Raw genomic sequence first — 22,926 nt, 5'->3', positions numbered from 1 at the left:
TGAGAGGCGGTCATCCAGCGTGCCTCTTCTTCTAGAGCTGTGGTTTTGCGCTGTTTAGACCACACACCCCGTTCATCGCATGACGATTCACGAGAGACAAGGAAGTGATATCCTGAGGCAGCTCATTATCAGTAACGCCAAAGAATCGGGTAGCTGGTTAATAATTTCCAGGAGGCTAATAAGGCTAAAGGCGTGGACGAAGTGAAGGCACCTAAAAAGGCGACTCGCTGAGATGTCATCATTATCGCCCTGACATTGGTTACGTTATTGGTAGCAGGAAGCGCGTTTTACGCCCGTTAACAGCCTGTTCACGAAGGTTTAGCCATGAAACTTCTTAATTAGTAACTTTAGGGCACATGTTAAACGTTTGGAACTCAAATCAGTTGTTGACGGATCGTGTCCGAATATACCACTGGAATTTCCCGCGACTTAGTTCTATAGCACGCGAGAAACGCCTAATGCTAGGTAGAATGCCAGAACATTTCGCTAAATGACTTTGGCTTTGACAATTCGTGCCTGGATTCATTTCCACGCTTGTTAGTGTTCGAACAATGAAGTGTTTTTATTGCATGTTTTATTCAATTCGGTCAGGTCGTTTGGCCTTGTACTTTGGGGCGCTCAAGAATGGCTGGCAGATGCTGGACCCAATGCCCGAGCCGAGGAACTACCATACGGCGTCTCTCGTGGGCGACGAAGTCTTCATTGTTGGTGAGTGCCAGGGTTCCTTCTATCTGGAGATCTCTAGCAGCAGGAATCGTTGAGTGTGAAATACTGCAGCCATCTCTGTATTTCAACAGTTGTGCTGCAGTGCGCTGGGAGACATATAAGAGCAACTCCTAATCTCGTATTTCATGCGATCAGTACTCTTCTTTAGTACCTTCTTGAAATAACGCATACGAAAGAAAGTAAATAAAAGTTTCGGCGCATATAAATGGTTCAGTGTAAGTGGCCCATTGCTTATGTTGCCCATACCATGAAATACGGCAGCTTTCCGTATGCTTAAACGGCGGCCTTGCACTACTCTTGGGGTGCCCACAGTGAAGGTCGGTCACTTTCGTGTTTCATGCGATCCGTACACTATTATGCAATGCATACTTAAATTAATGAATGCAACCATGAAACTTGTAATCGGAAGTTTGACGCTTATAAGCGGCTCAGATTTTATGTGGACCAGTGCTTAAGCGACCCATTTATATGCGCTATATTTGTGGGTGCCATATGAATATACGGCCCTTTTTTAAGCGGTCTTTGAACTGGACAGTATGGCAGTATAATTTACAGGCCGCTTACCGCCAATATACGCCACACAATGCCTAGACTAAACGTAGAGCTTTGCAAGCACCTAGAAGACGTCATGTAACGCGAGTTTTGAATACTGAAAATATCAGGACATACTGGAAGGTGCGTCTGCGTTCCCGTGTTCCACTGTCCAAAAAATTAGGTGCGAAGTCTTCGTAACTGACCGTTGGTCGTGGGTTGAGGATCCAAAATAACTAACCATACGTCGGTTATCATCTCTGGATGCCGTGATTACCGCAATAGCCTGATCGAGGTTGCTTAATTAGGTACCGGTCAGTTGCAAGCCGTCTTTCGCGTGACCAGGTTTTTGTATTCTGCACCAAATTAGCTGTCATCAGCACGGTAGTCCTCCATAAAAACAAGAAATTTAAAACTTCATAAAATCAACGATTAAAATGAGTCCCCCCTCCATTTTTCTCGGTAATACGCGCACTAAACCAAGAGGTTAACAAAGAGATGCGCTTGGGCGGAAGGTAATGGCAGACGCTAAATAAAAGTTTGGTCACTTCCTGAAAGAGTTGCTGAAAAAGAAAGAAATACGTAAAAAAACGAAATAAAAGAAATCCTAGTCGAACTGCCGATGTTAGAGCACGTCTGGCGCTACTCTATAAGTATAACTGAAGACGAATCTCCGTTGGCAAATCTAATCAGGGAAGTCGCTAATTGAAGGCAAACTCAAGGTGCGAAACTCAAATACGCCTTCAGACTTCTTTTTAGCTTGCAGAGTTTCTTATACATGCGTACTGCGCGTACCTTATAAGAAGCAGTTGGGCAGGAATGGTTTGTACTTGGCCGGTTTGCTTAGCTCTGCCTCCTTTTACAAAGTCTCCAATAAGAAAAGACTTCAAGGGAGCAGCGGCCAATTAGAAGTGTCTACATGAAAACGGGAAATGTTTGTTGCCTTATGTTTGTGGGTGCTGCTGGTTGCTTCTTTTCTCATGTTGCTCAAGTCGAAAATATCAGCTTTGTCTGTTAGCTTCGAGTGAATGGAGACGGTTACATTAAGATCGAAGAGATATTAGTCTAGTGATATTAGTTCGTTAGCAAAGCGCGCAAACCCTACTGTCGAAATTAAATGCCTTTATCTTTCTCTCTTTTTTTAGGAGTTAATTAAGAAACAACGCTAGTTAGAAGCACTGTAGCATATGAGTATTGTTAACTTGCCGTCCTTTCAAATATTCAGTGTAGCACACGTAACTTACCCTATACGGCGTTTTTATAAGGCCTGGAAAGGGCTGCTTTCTCCGTAAGAAGTAGTTGTAACTGCGCAAAATATCTTACGGCGGGTTACAGCCGTTATTTCGTAAGTTCTCTTGCTTTATACCGCCGTATGTACGAAAAGTATTCATTTGGAGATTTTGTTATCTCTAACACTGGAATGAAAGCACAGAGGACAAGCTTAAGGCATTATGCTCACATCGAACCCATTAAAAGTTTACCAAATCCTTATCTTGTTACATATTGCTAATGTTGCCATATTCTTTTCCTACCAAAGAACCCCGAAGGTTGCTAGCCCCGACCATAGTGAGAAGGTCTGTCCTGCCCTGGCAAAGTTTAGTTCATGATCTGCAGATGGGGTTTAATGGCCTAATTTTAAACTGTTTCCAGCGCCAACTGCGTCGTACCGGGGGCGTTCATGAGAACACTTAAGTCAAGGAATAAACTTCATGGATAGAAATGCGCCTTATAAATAAAGACCAGTCCCGGGTTTAGCTCTCGCTATCTATATTCTCTCAGGGGGCTGCGATCCGAGCCGGACCCGCTGTGACGAGATGGTGTCCTCGGACTCGGTCTTCTGCTTCTCAACGGGCCATATGTCCTGGAGCGAGAGAGCCAAACTTCCCCAGGCGCGAGCTTTTCACGGAGCCGCTGTGGTCGATGACCAACTGTACGTCGTCGGAGGTCGCGACCAGAGCGGAAGGTGAGCCTCAACAGAGTAAAGCGGGTCCGTGAGAAGCGAGCTGGCCGTTTACGGGGACAATTTTCGCCTTGGGAGATCTCGCCAAGAAGGAAACACTTCACTACGCAAAAGCAGTAAGACTGCTGACACAACTGTTTGCATGTCTCGCTCCTCCTTCCTCTTTTCTTCGCCCCTCGAAGGTCGACTTTGGCAGGACATTTTACCGAAACAATTAAATAGGCGTTTTTTTTTTGCTGAACGCTTGTAAAGCGTGCTCTGTTACATACATATTGTATGTGCAACAAAGCACGCTTTACAAGAGGAATACGAAAAGACATTTTGAAGAGGTGTCCGTCGTTGACGAGATTCGTGCTAGCGCTGCGATTTTCTGTCATGTGTGAGTCATGTATTTCAGCTCAAATACAGAAATTTATTGGGTGTATGCAGCAGCTACAAATCCAACTTCACGATGAAATCTTTGTTGCGAAAGTGAAGGAGCATTACTCACCTATTGGTGATGTCCCCTGAAACGATTCTGATACGAAAAACTTGGTGAACTGAGAAGCATGACCGTGCTATTTCAGAAAGGTTTGTCTTACTTTGCTCAGCAAGGAGAACGCGGAAGCGCGTGCTAAAGTCGGCACGCTGGAGGGCAGTGACCTGGGTTTGTCCGCTACCGTAATCAAATGACAGTAGGAGTGACGAATGACAAGCATTCTTACAAAGTAAGCAAATGTGACTGGTCAAGCTCTCAATACCTCTATCTGCTTTTTGGTTGCAAAATAAAGGCCAAAAGTGATTCCTAATTTTGCTAGAATGGGATATTGTGGAATGATGATTTGGGATTTTTATGGCGCAGCAGCCGTGCAGACTATAATGCGCCAAACACATAAACTGCTAATTGTGGAATGACATTGCGTAATTATCATAAATCTCGGCACGCAGTGCACACGAGTAGACAGGCATAGCGCATCTTCTTTTCTTATGCTAAGCGTAATCACATGAAATACTATATTATTAAAGTGAAGTATGCCAGTCAAATGTAGACCGGTTTTTCTCAGGCGCATATCTGACCATTTTCATGGGCCGATCCAGAAGGCAGTGTAGCCTAACACAGCGCCTGAAACAGCAGGGACCTAGGACTGCATTTGGATCGCACAGCTTTTATCGAGCGCCTAGATAGCGGTCAATGTGAGATTAAGACCAGGAAGAGCACCAAACAAACAATGTGCGATCACTTATCGCTTGAAAAATTCGCTCTTAGACTCTAGGCATAATGCATCTGGGTCTTTCCACAAGTGACCACTGACGTCAGCAATGACGCACATTGGGCTTGCTCCACCTTAACCACTGAATCCACCACTGAAACCGCCAGTGAAACCACCAGTCACCAGCCAAGGCACGGTTGAAATCACACTACTCAAACCGATGGACATTGATTAATTATGTCAAGTGGTATATATATGTATATTTGTAGATGCTCTCACAATGTGAAATAGTACATAATGATGCTCTCTATCAATGCAATGCCGTATAAACATTGTGTGTTGAGTACCCACGGTATACGTTTCGCTTCAGAAAATTACCGCAGTTCGTGAGTGCCCTTCTATTACCAAACAACAATGCTTCGAATTACGTAGCGCTCAAATGGAGTTGTGGGTGCCAAATATTTTTGACATATGCATACACCTAGCTGATGTCCGAACGAAATATGCAATAGAGATACGGAAAGTGTTTTGACAAAGTTCTTTGTAAAACTAACATCTAAAAGAAGTTTGACGGTAGTATAATTCTGAAGCACACATCGACTAAACTGATTCTGTTTATAACGTTCATGGTGCACGAGTAGCACGCCCATGCTATATATTCACAAACTTTTACACTTCCAGGATGCAGCTTTGACAACAATTAAGACGAACGTACGTGCTACAGCAAACATGAAAATTTAAGCACTCCTTTCCGATCTCTACTCAGTGTGCCAGCTCATGCTCTCATGATTTGTGCATTCCGTGTGGATGAATGCGCCTGAAAGCTTTATAGCAACGCTGTAGGCGGAACAGAACGTGGCCGCTGTTGGTGCCGGGAACATAGGGATTTACCATTTCATTTTCGTTTCTTTCTAGTTACCTCGACACGGTTGTAGTGTACAGCCCTATGCTGAACGCTTGGTCCGTGCTGCTGAACTTGCCGGTTGCGCTAATGGGAGCTGCGGTGGTGGCCTACCGAGGGAGGATATGGGTGATCGGAGGAGTAGCACTGGACAGGAGCAGTGCACCAGCGGATTCTACTGGAGGGCGCCCGCTGGACGATGTGCTTATCGTTGACACGCGCCGTCGCAGGTGAGCGCCGACAGCACGGTACTTCCGGAAAATTTTATCTGTGAAGTTTAATATGCCTGACGGGGATGATTAGCAAACTGAACATCTTTCTTAGACGTTGAAGTTAAGCCTTGTGAAACTGTGCACGTGCTCCTTAATGGTGGCTTCTTGGTCAATATTGTCAGCGTCAAAATTTTCAACGTGTACGTGCCTAAATTTTGGTGCACGGGCACTGATTGACTCAGCGTCCATCGAGACGAAACCTTTGAGGCTGGAGATATGACCTTCTGCTTACCAGAAATAAAACCATCATAACTGCCCAGTCATTGCGGCAACTAATTATTCGTTGTTAACGGTGAATGTTGTTTGCGCACACATGAATAGGAGAGGCCTTGAGGAACCAAATAAGCGTTCAAATGTAGTAAAAAATTGTGCATCCCAACAAAATATAATACTATGCCTTAACCATACGAAAAATATGTGAATAAAAGGTATTTTTGAAAAAGACGAACTTTTATGAAAAAATATTATATATTCTTGGCATACTGTAGTCTTGTGATGATGACTTCAGCTGTCAATGCTTTGGTGGGGATTTATTTGGCCAAAAATATCTTTGGACTTCACGTATTTTGTCATATCTTAAAAATAAATGCGAAATATGGATTACATGCAGCGTCGTGATAGCCTGTTATTTGTGCAGCAATAGTGAAAGACGTTGACTTATCATTGACTACAGAGCTGTTGAGCAGGAAATGCGTGAAGGAGGCGTTGACGAGGTTTGCACCGAGCTTTTACAGAGCCTTGATTTCTGACTTGGCCTTGCTGACATCACCGATCTCGCGCAGTACCACTGGTACAAGTATGGGCGCGCCCTTCTCTTGTACGATGGCTTGTGATTCGTAATCATGAATAGCGCACCTTCAACTTGACAGTGGCTGATGAGATCAGCCATAGAAGCCCTAAATTTAACTGATCCATATGTAAACGTATAGGAAAATTCGTAACTGGTTACTGTGGGCATTTTACTACGAAGTCTCTGAAACTTTGTTCCACGTTTTATGTAGAGATCCTAACGACTACTTTACTATCTTCTTAAGCTCTTTAGCTTGCTATCGTCCTAATTTCAGTAAGGTGTTCTGTACAATTGCTGCTTAAGAAGAACCTTTAGCTCTGGGCAAACCCCAATTCCCCTTTTCAAATATGCGTAAAACGCAAAAATATTTTTATGAGACAACCGCTGGACCGATTTGAATGAAATTTGAGGAAATAAGAAATCGGTCAATTCTAGCAACAATTGTAAGCAGAATTTTGATTCAGTATATCAACTATTCTACGAAAAATGCCGTAAATAGGCAAGTTCCGAAGTAAAGTAGAAGCACGAATTTTACAAATCCGTAATTGTGCACCCAAAAACAGATAATGCAGTTCTGTAAATTGAATCAGTTAGGTGATACTAAGCGGACAAATTTACTGTGTGAGTTTAGAACTTGCATGAAATTGTTAGAATGTTTACAATTGTTTTGCAAAAGTCCTACCCCCAAATTAACGGTAGGCTTTAGTGTAGTGCACATCACATCAGTTTTGTCCGCTTTAAATCTATTATTACGTTCATTATACAGAATTCTGATATCACTTTTTACTGTTAAGTTAGTTTTGTAAACTTCATAGTAAAGTTTTATTTTATTTTGCAATGGTCAAGGTTTTTTCTCTTAAGGAACTAAACGGCATAAATAAAAAGCCTCTTTCCGCAGTCTCTAGGTTTTAACTTTCTTCTTTTAAGTTGAATAAAACTTATGAAAATTGGTGCCGCAGTGGTCGGCCAATAAGGTTTTTCGGTTCTTGTGTGTTTAGTTGGGAGCTCCTGAGCTCTTGAACTAAAGCTTCCCCTTAACTATACGCCTTGGTGTACTTTTAAAATAGGAATAAAAAAGAACAGTGCCAGTTAATGTTGTTGATTCTAGCTCTCAGGTAGTGAACTGGTCCGTGCAACACTGAGCAGCGTAGTTAGTGGCGTGAAAGTGAAAGACAGGTGGGGAGGCAAGAATTATTACACCAAAAGAGCTCCCTTTGACAACACAAAATGTGGCCAGAAATGTGTTAATGGAAAGCTCCCCTGCATTCTGAAACAACACAGAATTTAAGCTGGCAGCTTTTGTGAAGGCATTGAGAAAAGCGACCCAGATCACCGAGAATACCGCGTGATTTGTGAAGACATGCAGTGAAGTCGTTGTTTGCGCTTTTTGAGCCTTAGAGACAATCAAAACAGATCGAATCTCAGTTACGTCTTTCTTAATTCATTCATTCACTCTGTAAAAAAATCACCACGCAGGTGCTTGAAAGGGCCCTCCCTTCCTTTTCCCTGCGCTTTCGGAGCTGGAGCCGTCAGTGCCAACCAGATCTGGCTCTGTGGTGGCATGACTCCAGCCGAGAAAGGGAAACTGAGGAGCACGTGCAACATCTACGTTCTAGACGACGGTGCCTGGGTGTTCTACGACGTCCTTTCCCTCAACCGGCACGCTTTTCCGGCCGCCAGCTACGGTAAATCAATCAATCAATCAATCAATCAATCAATCAATCAATCAATCAATCAATCAATCAATCAATCAATCAATCAATCAATCAATCAATCAATCAATCAATCAATCAATCAATCAATCAATCAATCAATCAATCAACACAACTTCGGTGTATTGTCGCCACACAGAAAAGAACAGCAATATGATCACACGAACACGAACACCACGTGGCGCTAACTTTCAACCGCTTTCTTGGTTTACGCGAACGTTTCAGTATTTATATTGGGTTTACAGTGCATGATCAAAAAACACGCATTATTCTCTCAGAAATACCATTGGGGCTGTTTGCCTGTCTCCATCCGCTTTGTCTGATATGTCCAATATCACCATTGGCTTTTACCTGTTTTTACGGACGGTTTGAGCGTAAGTACATTTCTGTGAATACAAGTTCTGTCCTTTCTTTTTGTCGCTGTGCGATTGAAATCTCGTATACGTGAAGATCGCCAAACCTAGCTGTCGGATCCGCTTCAATAAGTTCCCCACTTTGGTGATTACGGCTTTTTCCGCAAATGACGGCGTTTGTCAGTTTAGCATTCACAAACAAGGTTCATAAGTATCTGAAAAGGTAAAACGAGCACTCAGAGACATTTGTTAGATGTGCGTCGAATGCTTAATTGTGCGTATGGAAGTTCGAATATTCTTTAGGACATACTTGGTATGCGCGGTAGCATAGAGTAAGATGACCAGTTTATAATTTTTTTTGTAGGCGCCTGCGCTTCTTTCTTTTAATGCTCGCAGCCGCAGTGCCTCTTCAGAGTAACGATGTTATCTGAATACAAGGCACGTGCGTACATGTGCTCTTGCTTTTCAAAATGAGCAACGAATAGAGTGGAGTGGCTGAAGCAGAAAAATTTTTTTTCTTTTTTCTCCTTTTTATGTTTACCCATATATTTCTACCTAATTGTGAATATCTTTACCGTATCAAGGCACTTGCAAGAGTAACTTCGAGTCCTCCTTTGATCATCATTAGCTCGTCCAGTGGTATCCCGTTTTTTCCTGGCCCTTTAGGCAACGAATCGAATTTCGGGCCGCATCCTATCTGACGCACAAGCACTTCACGTCACTTGCCATATCTGTCATTTGATTTTGGTGAAAATATCTCATTGCACAAGGGTAGGGTTTCATTAGCATCTACGTACTCGAAGCACAAATTCGCATCTTCGATTCAACCGGGCACTCGAGCTAGAAGAAAAAAAAGAGTACTTCTTGCCTTTGTGAGTCAGTGTGTGCGTGTGTGTGCTAAGCGCAAGCAAACGAGAAAAATCCATTGCTTTATTTTTCTGCGTTCAAGTACCGCTCTCCGTCCACCCCCTCGTTGCATTATACGCTGCCCTTCCGAGCGCATCATTACTGTTTGATTACTTCCGTGGCAGTGACCACCGAGAAGCCTGGCCATATCGCCGGGAGCATTCAATCATGCCCGGAAGTGCTCTCAGAGAGTTAGCACAACGGCATATGAGCCACCTCCGGGCAAATCGGTAATGAAGTCGAGACGCATAGCAAGCTTGTTGTTCGGGAACATAGTTTCATGTTGTTCGTTTTGCTTTCGCCAGCAATTTACCCTCCGTTTTCTAGTACTTCGTGTTCTCTGTAACTGTTATAAACCACGCAGTTATGTTCATACATATAGTATACTCAATATAGAAATATATACTTTTTTTGTACTTGTGCGTGTGTCTCTCTCTGTGTGTGTGATAAGTGCTGACTCCAGCAGTTAATTCTATTCTCCTTTTCGTTTACGTGTTCCACAACCGTGATTAGGAACCGTTGTCTGTGCAATGCATCTTCAACGACAGCGTACCGCCTGCCTCGCGCACTGATCATTAAAACTTGTAATATTTCTTAGCACCCGCGTTTCAACTCAGTCACAGGCAACCTTTTGTGTGGCAGTAGTAAGCGTTCTCTCGAATCTCCTAGGCTTATGTGCGTGTTGTTTTCAAAAAGCGATGTATGCTCTTGACCTGGCTCAAGAAAAGAAAACTCACATTTGGAGGAGCGTACCACCTTTTCTAGTCCTGTCAGGCCGTTTGCCTAGGTCGATCGGTGATGTTGATGATAACTGCGACGACGATGATGATGGTTTTATGACATCCCATTTGAAACAGGGCAGTGACAAATAGTCACCTAGCCTGCTTGATTGAATCAGCTATGTTATATATGTCTTTCTGTTACTATCATTTTTGTATACATCCCCTTAATGTTTTTTTCCTTCAAAATCTACCTTGTACCAGTAGCTATGACTGTAAGAGATACGGTCGTATGAATCTCTCCACGCTTTCTTTCCCGCTAATACTCTACACGTGACTTGCCTATCTCGACAGCTGACCAGTTGACGCGTGCGTCCACTTTAAACCAAAGCGCTTCTGGAAGGTGTATGTTACATACCGTTCTCATTCAATGAATCCCTTCGCATTCCATTAGGATGTGCTGAATGGTCTCTCGACCTTGGCTGCGGCATACACATGCCTAATCTAGTTGCGAATATTTGCTCCGGTATATTTTTGTCCTGAGGCATTAAACTCGAGCCTCAAATAGCAAGGTCTGCCCTTCGTGTTATCGTACAGGTTTCCCCTTCTAATTTCTTTTTATAATTCTTGTAAGTCTCCATGGTCTTTTTCGTTTCCATTCTTTGCATCCAATTCGCTATGTTTGTGTCTCTCTTTCTTTAGGATTGCTACTGGTTGTCTGTCTACACTTTCAGTTACACTGTGCTTGGTTGCCAACTTTCTTGACCTCTTCCTCCGTTCTGTGTCCACGCTTTTCAAGAACAGGTGCTTGTGCACTTTAGCCGCCAGTTTATTTTCATCCACGTTTCTGACTCTTTCTTAAAAACTAATTTTGCTCTGTGCTCCCCTGACTTCAAAAGAGGCCCAACCGATGCCACCCTGCACTGCCTCATGTGGCGTTTTACCGTGGGCTACCAAAACCGAGCGGCTTACCGATTTTTGGTTAACTTCCAACACCGACAAACTATCCAATTTTAAGCATAGAATTGCATTTGCGAACGATAGCCCTCGCACCTTTACTCATTTACGGATTCCACGCACCACCTCGTACTTATTGTGGCCCCACAGTGCTCTGTGTTTCATTATTGCAGCATTCCCCTTCCCCGTTATTTTAAGGTACTCTTGGTGGGTGCTTGAGTAAATCTTTCCTTCGTTTATGTATACGCGCAGGTATTTATATTACTTGACCATGGGTATGACTTGCTGTTGAATTGACATCACGTAATTACTCGTCTCTTTATTAAACATCATAATTCCCGATTTCTCTGTGCTAAACTTGAGGCCTTGATTTATCGCTGCGCTGCCAGGGATATTTGCAGCTGTCTGTAAATCTCTTTTATTGTCCGCTAATAGCACGATGTCGTCCGCATACATAGTCCAGGGAGCTTCTGCTGCACCATTTGTACATTACACATGTAAGATAAATTTTAAAAAAATATTTATTTATCGAGCAGGCAGTTAGTGGCGCAATCTTGTGGTGCAGCTTTTGACCAGACAGGACACTCACATAATGAATAATAAATCAATAAAGTATTTATTTATTTATTTATTTATTTATTTATTTATTTATTTATTTACCTATTTAGAGCTGCACAGTACAGATAACATACTGGAGTCTCGGGACACTAGTTTGCCTGACTGGGGCCGCAACACACTTAGGTACGAGTATATTCACACTGCGTGGAATACAACGGAGGACAGCAAGGTACACTACACAGTTGATAAGAAAGAAGTATAGAAGTGCAAATAGAGCTTCACGTATAAATGGTTTCAAACGTTACATGGATCACGAGCATAAACATTTATCATGAGCAATCGTATATCACACCCGTATCTTGGGCATTTTAAGGCACCCAACCAAGTGCATCATTAGTACTCTTCAGATAAATCGGAGGCTAATTCTTGAAGTATTAAACGGTTTTTGTTTAATAAATAAAAAGTCTGAATTTGAAGTTTGAATGTCTGAGTGCCGTATATATTAACTAACTTGCAGTAACAACTTACAGAAACTATCCGTGTTTTACTTATCTGTTGTGTAAATTGCCGGCAGCGATGCAATCAAAATGCCTTTTTTTAAATATTGACTCAATCCGAAAACGCCCATTTCACAGAAAAAGGCATTTCTCGCGTTGTTATTGGACATAACATCACGAGACGTAGCTGCCAGCGTTGTTACTGGTGTCCGCGTTTACCCTTAAACCGGTATTTCTGTAAAGAGCAATGCGTACACAGACCAGCTAAACCTCTCCAATTGTTTTTTACTGCGACTTCGAGGTCACTTAACACGCTTCTAAAAGGCGCGTGCTCGCTAAATGCTCCTGCAAAATTGTTTTTTTTTCTTTTTTAGGTGGTATTGGTTGACCAGATCGTACCAAGTAATGTGGTTCGAATCAAGGCACCCACATACGGCAGGGCGTTTTTTTGTCGAAGCGCGCGCACTCTAGTGGAAGCTCCAGCAATCTTCGTCTCGGCAACGAGCACGTATCTTGGCCTCCGAGATTGTCAGTCAGGTGTAGGAAGGCCATGATCAAAATAGCTTTTTCTGCCAAAAATCAGAGCCCTCTGGTGGAAACAGATGCTAACTTCAATATAATCGCGGATCACGCAGCACATGCTGGGGTACGAATCATGGCCTCATACTCAGCATAGGAATACTCCTTGCGCCGCGCCGACAGTCTCAGAGGTCAATTACTGACGTCCAGAATTTCCCTATGATTTTGTAAAGTGGCGCTTTGACTCCGAACTCATAACGCTCATAACATCCATCCATCCATCCATGCATCAGCGGAACGCGCTCATATACGAGGCTTCTGCATACCATCTGAGTGGAAACTAGTAAGCCGATTTTGCTCTGCAATGATTATAGGCTGTAGTATTTGGGGTAGTCTAATTAATTGTATTGGCGTCAAAATGAGTGCCATCTTTACCGCTTACTAGTTTCCGCTTTCGTTCACAGCTTCGATAGTCAGCATAAAATGATCTAAACGTCAAAAATGCATTGTACTGGTACTCTTTTATATTTGAGAAGGAAGAAGTACCTTCAAATATCTGGCTTCTATACCCCATGCTGTTCTTCGCTGCACACAATAAAAGAGACTGCTGCGAGATATCAAAATAAAGTCTAGATGAAACCACTAAAACATTGTAATCACATTAGGTCTTTTTTACCTCTGTATTTATTATGCAAAGAAGTGAACAAAATGCCAGCTGTGGCTGCGTGTTAATCGTCCTGATGTCATCGGTTCCGACTACCTTGACTTATCTTGAGAAAGTCACCCGCGGACTAATATTTGAAAAAGAACCGCCAAGCTGCTCGCTTCGTTAGTGATCCACAACCGTGGCGCCTCGGCTGACAGAGCAGCGAGACCAAAGTCCGCGATTTTCGAAGCCACACGTAGATGGCGCCATAGCCTCCTAAAAATCGATTATGGCTGCCGTGGTCGTCTGTCTAGGGCGTCGCTCCTTCTCACGGGAAGCAGGAAAAACACGTTGTTCAATGTATGGCCTCCGAAGGTTAGTTCATCACTTCCGAGATAGCTTCCGCCACCCAATCTCGAAGGTCATGCTCAGTTTGTGCCTTTGCCCAATCATGGCGCCTGCGGACTGTCGTGTTGTCTTTGAATTTGGAAATGTTTCGTCTGCGCGCATTTCGAGCTCTATTGTGGTCTGCTGAAACTCTGGCGACGTAGAAAGCACCGCTGTCGGTAAAGGATAAATCGTTGCTCGTTTTGGCGATGACGAGACTGTCGCAATATGCCTGCCTAAAAGTAACCAACGACCAAAGTGCTGCGTCTCTGAATGGGTTTTCTTAAAGACACACGCAATAAAAATAAAATAAAGAAAGGAAGTCGTAACGTGGTGCAAGGTGCCGAAGGCATTAAAAATTTAATCATTATAGGGGAACAAGAGGGCAAGTTTTCACGCTGCTTAAATTTCCTAACGTCACGTGACAGTTTCAGTTTGATTAGAAAGAAGTGTTTTCTTGAAAAAATAATATAAATAAAATGGGAAACACCGAAATGCTGCAAATAGGAAGTTAGTTCAACGGTGTCAGCAAGGTTTGTGTAACTTAAAAGAAAGAAAGAAATTCAAAACCTAGCAAATTATACTGCAAATTGGTTAATTCAGCGAGTGTTCTGAGAAGGCACGTCTCGATAATTAGGTAACTCTACAGCGAGAAGCAGCAGCTGCTTGATGTGGGCGCGTTGGTATAACATACTTGAAGAAAAAAGAATAGCACTAAAAGGACGAGGACGAATAGACCAACATATACGACGGACATGTTCTTTTAGTTCTTGTCTTTTTAGCGCTGTTTTTTTTTTCTTGAAATATCTGTAGGAAGAGCAAATATCCCAACGTCGTAAACGGGGGTTAGGTGGAAGGTACAGTGAGTAAAACGAAAATGTTAGGTTGCCCATGCGGGTGCTTGTTACCATGATTAAATGGTTTTAGAAAATATTGCTTCTATAAGGTGTGGTTGCAGTTCAATCCCAAGTATACGGGCACAAATCGGGTAATCTTTACCATCACCCTATAGTTTTTCTGTTTGCATAGTTTGATTATCTGTGTTTTCGGAGGCTCAGGGAACTTATCTTTTTTAAAACTTTTAGGCTTTGCAGTTTTATTTCACTTGCTTGTTAGTCGATCGAGGAAGACGTAGAAAACCTTTATTGCGAGGAAATGCGGGCCTCCAGTTTTTCGGGCCTCCGTCGGATCCTCCAGTCGGGGGTCGTTCTAGCAGAATTCATCAGCTCGTCGCGGATAAGAAGAACAAGACAGCTTTGTGTTCAGTAGCAGCCGGCGTCAGGGATTGTCAAGATTATCCACTTATGAGTCGCCGAAGTTGGAGCTTCTTTTTGATTCTATAGATTTTATATAAACGTGTTCATTTTTGCTTAGTGACAGCGCATAACAATTACACAAGTGAATAGTCAGTGTAGAAAACGCTAACCAACATGCTTTTCCATCTCGTTTTTATTGTACTTTTACATGAATTATATCCCAATTTCAAAACGCCGCAAAATCCCGAAAACCTGCCGTGGTTGCTCAGTGGATATGGTGTTGAGCTGCTGAGCACGAGGTCGCGGGATCGAATCCCATCCACGGCGGTGGCATTTCGATGGGGGCGAAATGCGAAAACACCCGTGTACTTAGATTTAGGTGCACGTTAAGGAACCCCAGGTGGTCGGAATTTCCTGAGTGCCCCACTACGGCGTGCCTCATAATCAGAAAGTGTTTTTTTCATGTAAAACCGCATAATTTAAAAAACAAAATCCTGAAAAGGGCGCCAATGTGCTGAGTGACTCCGACCGTGGTGACGTCATCGCGACGTGCCAGACGGGTCCCACATGAACGGGATTCCTGATAAGTGCCAGCACTGGCTCGCCACGCACGGGAAGCATTTGCGACACCGTCGCCTCTGTACTTCGAGCTACAGAGCGTGACCATCGGACTTTGCGTGTTCTCTGCATTATTTTGTTTAATTTATCGTTTCTAATTTTGCGAGCCGCTTTGTCTGCACATTTCGAAGGACAATTTGCCCTGCCTGCGTCATTTCATGCCCCGTGATTTTGCCGGTGCTGCGTGCAACTATCGTTGGGACACGACTGCGCATGCTGTAACGCAGGAACTGCGCATAGAAGGTGTGGTTCTCAAACTTAATTATATTCTAGCGTTTTACTTGCCAAGACCGCCACATGTGCGGTGCACTAGTATTTTCCCCCTTTGTTTTGCGTTCCGTTCCTATCGGGATACGGCCGCCGCGTTCGGGAATCGAGCCCACAACTTCGTGCTTAGCAGAGCGACGTCGAAGCCGCTAAGCCGCAGCGGTGGTTGAAGTGTAGTTCTAGGCTATGGTTCTGAGGACGTATTCTCGAACGATCGCTTTCGGCGATATCACTTTCAGGGCGCGCTTATTGGCTGGTTGAGCAAAACCGGATGAGCTGATTGGCTGGTTGAGCACTGCGTTACGCGAAGGCGACGGTATCGCCGAAAGTGATACGTCCACTGGTGGAAGTTCGAGTTATCTCGGGTCACCGTATCTGTGTATGGGTACATCACGGGCGTATATGTAAATCCACTAAGTGGGAAAGAGATTGCGGGGCAGTTAGAATTTAGACTTGCCGGGTTCAACGAAGGATCGAGGACAGAGGACACTAAAGAGGACATGTGGAAGAATAGGGGACACCAAGGAAAAACATGTTGTCAGTTTACTCTGATAACAAAGCCTTTCGAAACTCTATTTTCGGTAATTATGCATGAGTAATTTTTTTATTCAGTTTTATTCGGGAGAATAATAAACTACTAGAAGAGAAATTGGCGGCAAAACATTCCTGTTTTCTGCATTCGCGTCGGAACTCAAGGCGGTGCATCAGTGTGACGTCACGGACTGGTGACGTCACACTGTAAATGTTCTAACTTTGTAAGATTATAAACTTGAGCTCTTTTAGAAGTCGACGTGGTCCTTTTTGTCCGACAAGTAATTAACTAGGCACCAGCAGGCGCCATTGAACTCTATGACGTCACGTCATTGCTGGTGCGAGAACTTTAAAGTGATGTCATCCATCCATCTCTCCTTCTTGCTTTTCTTTTATTGCCGAAGCTACTCGTGGTCAGAGATACATTTTTTTTATTGTCAGAACGTGATTTGCCGTAATGCAGCGGAACTTATTAATACAAAAGCACTACATGCTCCATTACGCGAAAATCCGGCGTTGTAGTCGGTGGCGTAACCGAATAATGGTACCAAATGGCCGACGGCACAGATACTAAAAACACATTGAAAATGCTCATATTGTCAAATTTATCAGGGAGGTTCTTGCCACCAATGACAATTAATGGATTTAAAAAGCAGATTTGATAAATTTCGCTCGGGGGGAGGGGGTGGAGGGTGAGGTAGCGAACGCTGGCCTCAGGGGTGCGAGACGAGCCTGTTTCCCCGACACCACAGCTGCTTTTTCATTTTCTTTATTGCGACAATGAACAGCACAAACACAGAATAACAAACATTCGGCGAAGCAGTTTCTAGGAACTGGCCTTATTGCGCGAACCCCTTAATATTCGCGCATGTTTGCTAATGCTTCATCCCTACGGAGCCATTCAGGCTCTGGGGACTGAAACTGGTACACAGCTATAATTCTACTGATGCTTTCCTTGAAGTATAGCCTTATCGGCTTGACGTTTATGTCAGAGTTCTGGACTGCCACCCTAGATCGCCAAATGCTATGGAGGCTCAAGAGCATAATTAGGTAAAATGGAATACCATCCTCATTTTCAACTGGCGAAAATCTTATGCCGAAAGCGTCCACAGGTACGTCTTTCTTGAGGGCTGTAAAATATCCCAGAAGAAAAAAGCTTCACAACAATCCAGAAATACATGCTCGATCGTTTCTTGCTTCCGACAATGAAACAGTGAGTCCCCCAAGGTAGTAATAATCCCCTTTTCCTCCAGATAAGTCTTCACATCTAATGTGTTTGTATGCAACTTGAAGAACAATGTTTGAACCTCTCCTGGTACATTAATGCGTTTAACTCGTTTACAAATATTTGATTTTCATCCGGCCCAAAAGTGTAATCTATACAGAGGAATGAGTAAGACCATATCATACAGATCTTTTTAATGTTTCTTCTGCGACGTAGTACAAAGGGGATCCTATGAAAAACGAGCCTGCATGAAAGTACTCGACATGTATACCTCTTTTAGGTATCGATCGAGGTCTCCTGGCATAGTTTCCGACGAGGCTACTAAATTAGGATCCCGCTCTTGCCAGTCTACTTGACAAACAGTGCGCAGAAACTGGTCTCATACATCTCGAAGAAAGAAGAATATTTTCACTAGCTGTCGCAAGTAGAGGTGCGACAAACTCAATCCTCCGTAGCGCACACGATGAAACAGGTTGGTTCGCCGTGTGCGCTCTCAGGTAGATTCTCAAATGAAATTGACGAAAACTCTATGTATGATCTTTTGAACATTCACACGTGAACAATTATTTACTTGCAATGAACAGCATAATTTTCCTATTGAAAACAAATTGCACGTCCTTTCTCTCGCAAAAACTGACCAGTAAAAGCAATTTAGATTGTCAGCCTTTTCTTGCACTTCGGTGACTTGCCGCCGTGACAAGGGCTCACTATCTTTACAATTTTCCCAACGGCACTTCCAAATAGGTTGTTGGAACCGTATACCACCTTATATTGAAGAAAATGTTTGGGGCCGGTGGTCAGTATCCATGCCAAAATTCGAACGCCATGGCTGCTCCACGGTTCTGGTTGACTAAAGGTGTTCCTCATGAGTGCGTCATCGCACACGTCACGTCACAGACATCTGGCTTTCTAAACATCTGGCCTTGTGCGTGCGTGGCGGCGCAGCCAATGAGGATGAGGTGGCGCCACGTCATGAGTGTATAAAGGGAGCGCATAAGATAAACAGCATTAACGTCCGATTGAACGGTGCTGAGCAGCCTTTCGTGTTATGAACTGCTCGCAGGCAAGCAAGCACGTTGAGACACTTGGCATGTTTTGAATTGGCATCACTGAGGTACAGTTAGAACGCAGGCGAGCACTTGCGCGGACAAGGAACGCGCGAAAAAAAAATTGCCATAGGGACTGCAATGCTTTCGCATTCCCACACGTAAGCAGCCTTAAGTGCCTGCCAAATTATTGTTTCGCTTTAGTGGCCCTCGATGGCTTGAGGTGATATAAGGAAATCTTAAATGCAGACAGTCCTAGCTCGGCGGATACGTGCTATAGCCAAATACGCATCAGATACATGCTTAGTGGAGCTTTCCTTAACGCCGTTGATCAGGAAGAGAAATGCATCGCGAACGCAAGTGTTTGAGAAAGCACGCAATCAGCCTGCGTCCACAATGGTTGGTGAGTCAGCACGGCTCCACCACCGAGGCTTCTTCAATAAATTGGGCCACGGACACTTGCAATGGCTGCCTCCACACGTGGCAGTTTTAGACGACTGCTCAAGCGAAGTGTATAAATTATGCGGCGCTTTGAGGCAGAATGAAACTTTCTTTCTTTTTTCATTTTTGGAGCAGCGCTAAAGAGCAGGGGAGCTATTCTGTAAGAGTCCACCTATAGTGGACGTGTCCATTTCCTCTGCTGTTGAAGTTCTGATTGGCCGTGGCGCCTGGGCTGCTATGGACGCGTAGCCCACGCCAGCCAATCAGAACTTCAGCAGCAGACGAAATGGACATGTTCACGAGGCGGACTCTTACAGAATACGTCTCCAGGATGTGCGCGACAAGAGACAGGCACTGACTGTCAACTTAACTTTATGTTGACGAGAACGCAGTATAATGGCAACAACCCGTTGGGATGACTTAGCGGGTATCGGTATGTTTCATCGCTAAACACGAAGCCGCGGGTTTAATTCCCGGGTGCTGCGCGGCCTCATTTCGATTGGTCTGTTTTAGAACCACCTGTACTACGTTAATTCTGTTTTGCTTTGAGCGCTCCGGGATGATTAGCTTGCATATATTGCACAATATTTTTTTTTTCTGGAACATCGCTCTTCCTTACTCAGGGTTTAGTGGAAAAGTGAGTTCTACGCACAGTTCCTGCAATAGCTACGGCCGAGAAAAGTCCGCCAGGAGGAAAAGAAAGCTATTATCCGGGCAAGTAAAAACCCTTCACGTTTGAGCTGCAGTCCCCAAGACGTGTTGGCCGGTTACGGAGAGACACTGGAGAGGACACGTAAAACACGTAAACCTAGATAGATTCCAAATTAATTTTTTTTTTCTGTTGACTGAACATCACATGCCAGATGGTATATGAGCTCGAACTCAAATGCTCGCTCCTTTTAGCTCGAGCAATGAGCTATTTATAAACCGCGCATTTATGTTGCAGCTGACGCGTTTGTGATGGTGTTCGGAGGCGTCAGCACGAGCTACGAGGGATCCGTGGACGAGTGCGAGGTGTTCTGCACCGGCCCCAGCCACGGGAACCTCCGGCTTCGCTCTCCCCCGTTCCCCCTCGCCGGCCACGCTTGCGTCGTGCTGCCCCCAAGCGGCGGTGCCGAACCCGACGTTCGCGACATCTGGCGGCGAATGTTTGACGCTGCGAAGCGAACGTGACGTTCGCGTTAGCCAGCGTCACTCGATTTTCATTACACCACTTCCCGCGATTTCGTATCTCTTATTCGCGTTCATTTAGATCGCAATATGAAACGTCGGTGCGACCTATGCACTAGGAAATAAGTCGGCGTTTGGCATCCCAGCTGTAATTAAGGCCGTATCTTTCTCACGGATGGCTTGGTGGGCTAGTTGGTGAAGCATCTTAAAGGGTTAAAAGTGCACGAACACGAGGACAGAGTGAGGAACAACAAGACACAGCGCTGTGTCCTGTTGTTCCTCATTATGTCCTCGTCTGTGTGCGCTGTTAACCCTTTAACATATCTCTCTGCTTCTAAATCACTCCAATCAATAAACCAATCTTAGCACATTTGCTCACACTCATGTCCACTATAAAATTATCGCTTCTGTCACATGTCTTCTGTCCATTTGTCACATTTGTCTCATAGAGCGCATTCGGAACCACTTGGCATCATCACTGATAGTCTGTTACATTCCTGATATAATTACCGAATGACGCCACCACAATATTTTGTTCCTACGCAATCTCGATTACAAAATAATTATACTAATCAACTTTCATCCGTTTTTCTTGATAGTAATTTATTGATAAGTAACATCCCACTAGATCTCCTCTTTATTACCCATAGTGCGCAATTTACTAATATAAATATGACTCCGTGGCATTTAAGGGTACTGCTGAAAATTTACCAGATACCTTGAAATTTTTACAATCATAACATTTAAATTGTCCCATACCATTTTCCAAATTTCCATCTTGAATAATGTTATATTTATGTGTTGATAACTTTTCATATATTTTTTGTTGCTAACTTTTGCACTGATTGAAATGTATTTTTAATTAGTTTGCTATTTAAACTATTAGTGTTAAATTTTGTTCTATAATTGCTTAAGCTTAATATATATTGGTTCAGAAAATTATTTTTAGACTGCTTGTTTATTTTTATAGTAATTGCTTTTGAGGCTCCTTACTTTAATATCCTTTTCTGCATATTTTGTTGTGTGTTTAACTTCTTGTGGTTTACTACAATAAAATAATTTTATCTGATATGATTTGGCTTTTCTTGGAATTGAAGCAGTTCCATAGGAGCAGGTCTACCTTGATGACGGCAACCACTCAGAAGCTGAAGGGTTTCGGAAAAGCATTGGTGATGTCTTTTTGCGTGCATTGAAACTGAACTACACTCAAGTTCGAATGAAGATGCCTCGCTCATACCGTTTGCATCATTATTCAATCAGTTTACCAGCTATGAGACAGCTTCGAACTTCGGCAAATGACCTATGCCTTTTGAAAGTTGCGCGTCTTGGTAGTGCCATGCCGTGTTGTCAATGTAAAATAGAGAAAATCACCTGTACGGCGTTTCGCGAAATGGGGCTGTGAATTCCGCGAGCGTAAAGTCCCGATATAAAACAAAGACTTTAAGCTAGCGAAGATCAGAAAAAAATAAAAATAAGGAACTGCCCTGCTACAGATCGACAGTGAGCAGGGGAGCAATTTGTTTCATTTCTTCATTTGCTTTGATTGTGATTTGTCACGCACGAGCGCGTGACCAAGCACTTTCGCAGGCAAGGAGGCTTAAAACTTTTTTTTTAAAACCTCTGTGCTCGCAAGTTGGATAGCGGCGCCGATTGGAGCCGCGTTTACCATCTACAGGGAGTGGGTTCTGGTTTCGTTGTTTGGAACATCGCCCCTTCACGCCTGCTTTCAGCCTCTCTCTGTATGTAAATGATGTCTAACGAAAATATCCTGAACAGACCGATGACATTTTTTGTGCGAGCTGCGTATAGTTCATACTTCTGGAAATGAAGACTGCCGACGCCTGACAATTTAGGCTTGATTTATCAACCCTCGGTGCGTCGTTCGTCACACTGGTTTATGCATTACCACCCAATGCCTATATTTTCTCTTTGTCTCTGCGTGTGATCGCCACATAAATAAAAAAAAACCGTTGCTGAGAAGTTGCTGTCTTTTGTCTTCAATGTTTGACTGGTTGGAACGCTTAGAACGGTGAATGGCGCATAGCTCACATTAGTCAGATTTAGTTACACGTACGTAGAGGCTTTGCGTACGTAGAGCGTCTACGTTTGAGCAGTGCGCATGCGTAGAGCGTAGCGGGCGCGCACGCGTCTCACGGACGTACGTGAGATTCAATTCTTTGCGTGCGTTTCTTGCGCACGTAGACAGCTTCGCGCGGGAGTTCCGCAAGATCACGAACAAGCGATAGCGGTCCGCGCGCACGCAGACGGCTCGTATCGAAACACGGCGACAGGATTGAATTGGCTACCGCCGTGTTCACATTTCCCGATAGATGGGGCTACGGGGTCCCTCTTGGTGTGCGTCGCGTACGTGTAGCTAAAAGCGTTTCAGATGGCATGCACGTAACGCGCGTAGGCTTTTCAGGTTTGCGTACGTGAAGCCTCTACGTACGTACGTGTAACTAAAACTGTCTATTAAAGCCACGGATATAGACCCGTGTAACGCGGGCGCGCACCACGCACGACACAGTTACGCTACGTCATGCTACGTCGGCGCAAAGCGGACGCTCTGGCGTTACGGAAGCCACTAGCGTCACCGCGCAGCCAGCGTGACTGGCGGAATTCGGCGCGCTTTGGCGCAGCCGGCGCGGGAGTGGAGCATTTCTTATCTCGCGCCAGAGCCGCTAGACCAGAGTGCATCGCGCGCAAGCTTGGCTGGCCGGCTGTCAGATCGGGCGCAAAGAAGCGATT

The 22,926-nt window shown here is 44.1% G+C and overlaps 1 protein-coding gene across 2 annotated transcripts in view; it reads left to right on the top strand.

Annotated features, from left to right (window-relative positions):
• The window catches only part of LOC135903623 (beta-scruin-like), a 62,570-nt gene extending 42,339 nt beyond the window's left edge, over positions 1-20,231 (top strand). For both annotated transcript variants that reach the window (XM_065433930.1, XM_065433929.1), the window contains 5 exons: positions 592-708; positions 3,037-3,220; positions 5,323-5,538; positions 7,847-8,055; positions 19,955-20,231. In XM_065433930.1, the coding sequence (XP_065290002.1) occupies positions 592-708; positions 3,037-3,220; positions 5,323-5,538; positions 7,847-8,055; positions 19,955-20,181 (953 nt within the window). In that variant the 3' untranslated portion in view covers positions 20,182-20,231. The remainder of the gene's footprint in view (positions 1-591; positions 709-3,036; positions 3,221-5,322; positions 5,539-7,846; positions 8,056-19,954) is intronic.
• The last annotated feature ends 2,695 nt before the right edge of the window (positions 20,232-22,926 follow it).

The sequence above is a fragment of the Dermacentor albipictus genome, chromosome 9 (assembly GCF_038994185.2).
Source record: "Dermacentor albipictus isolate Rhodes 1998 colony chromosome 9, USDA_Dalb.pri_finalv2, whole genome shotgun sequence".
Taxonomy (NCBI): Eukaryota; Metazoa; Arthropoda; class Arachnida; order Ixodida; family Ixodidae; genus Dermacentor; species Dermacentor albipictus.
This window is presented reverse-complemented; position numbering and strand designations above follow the sequence as displayed.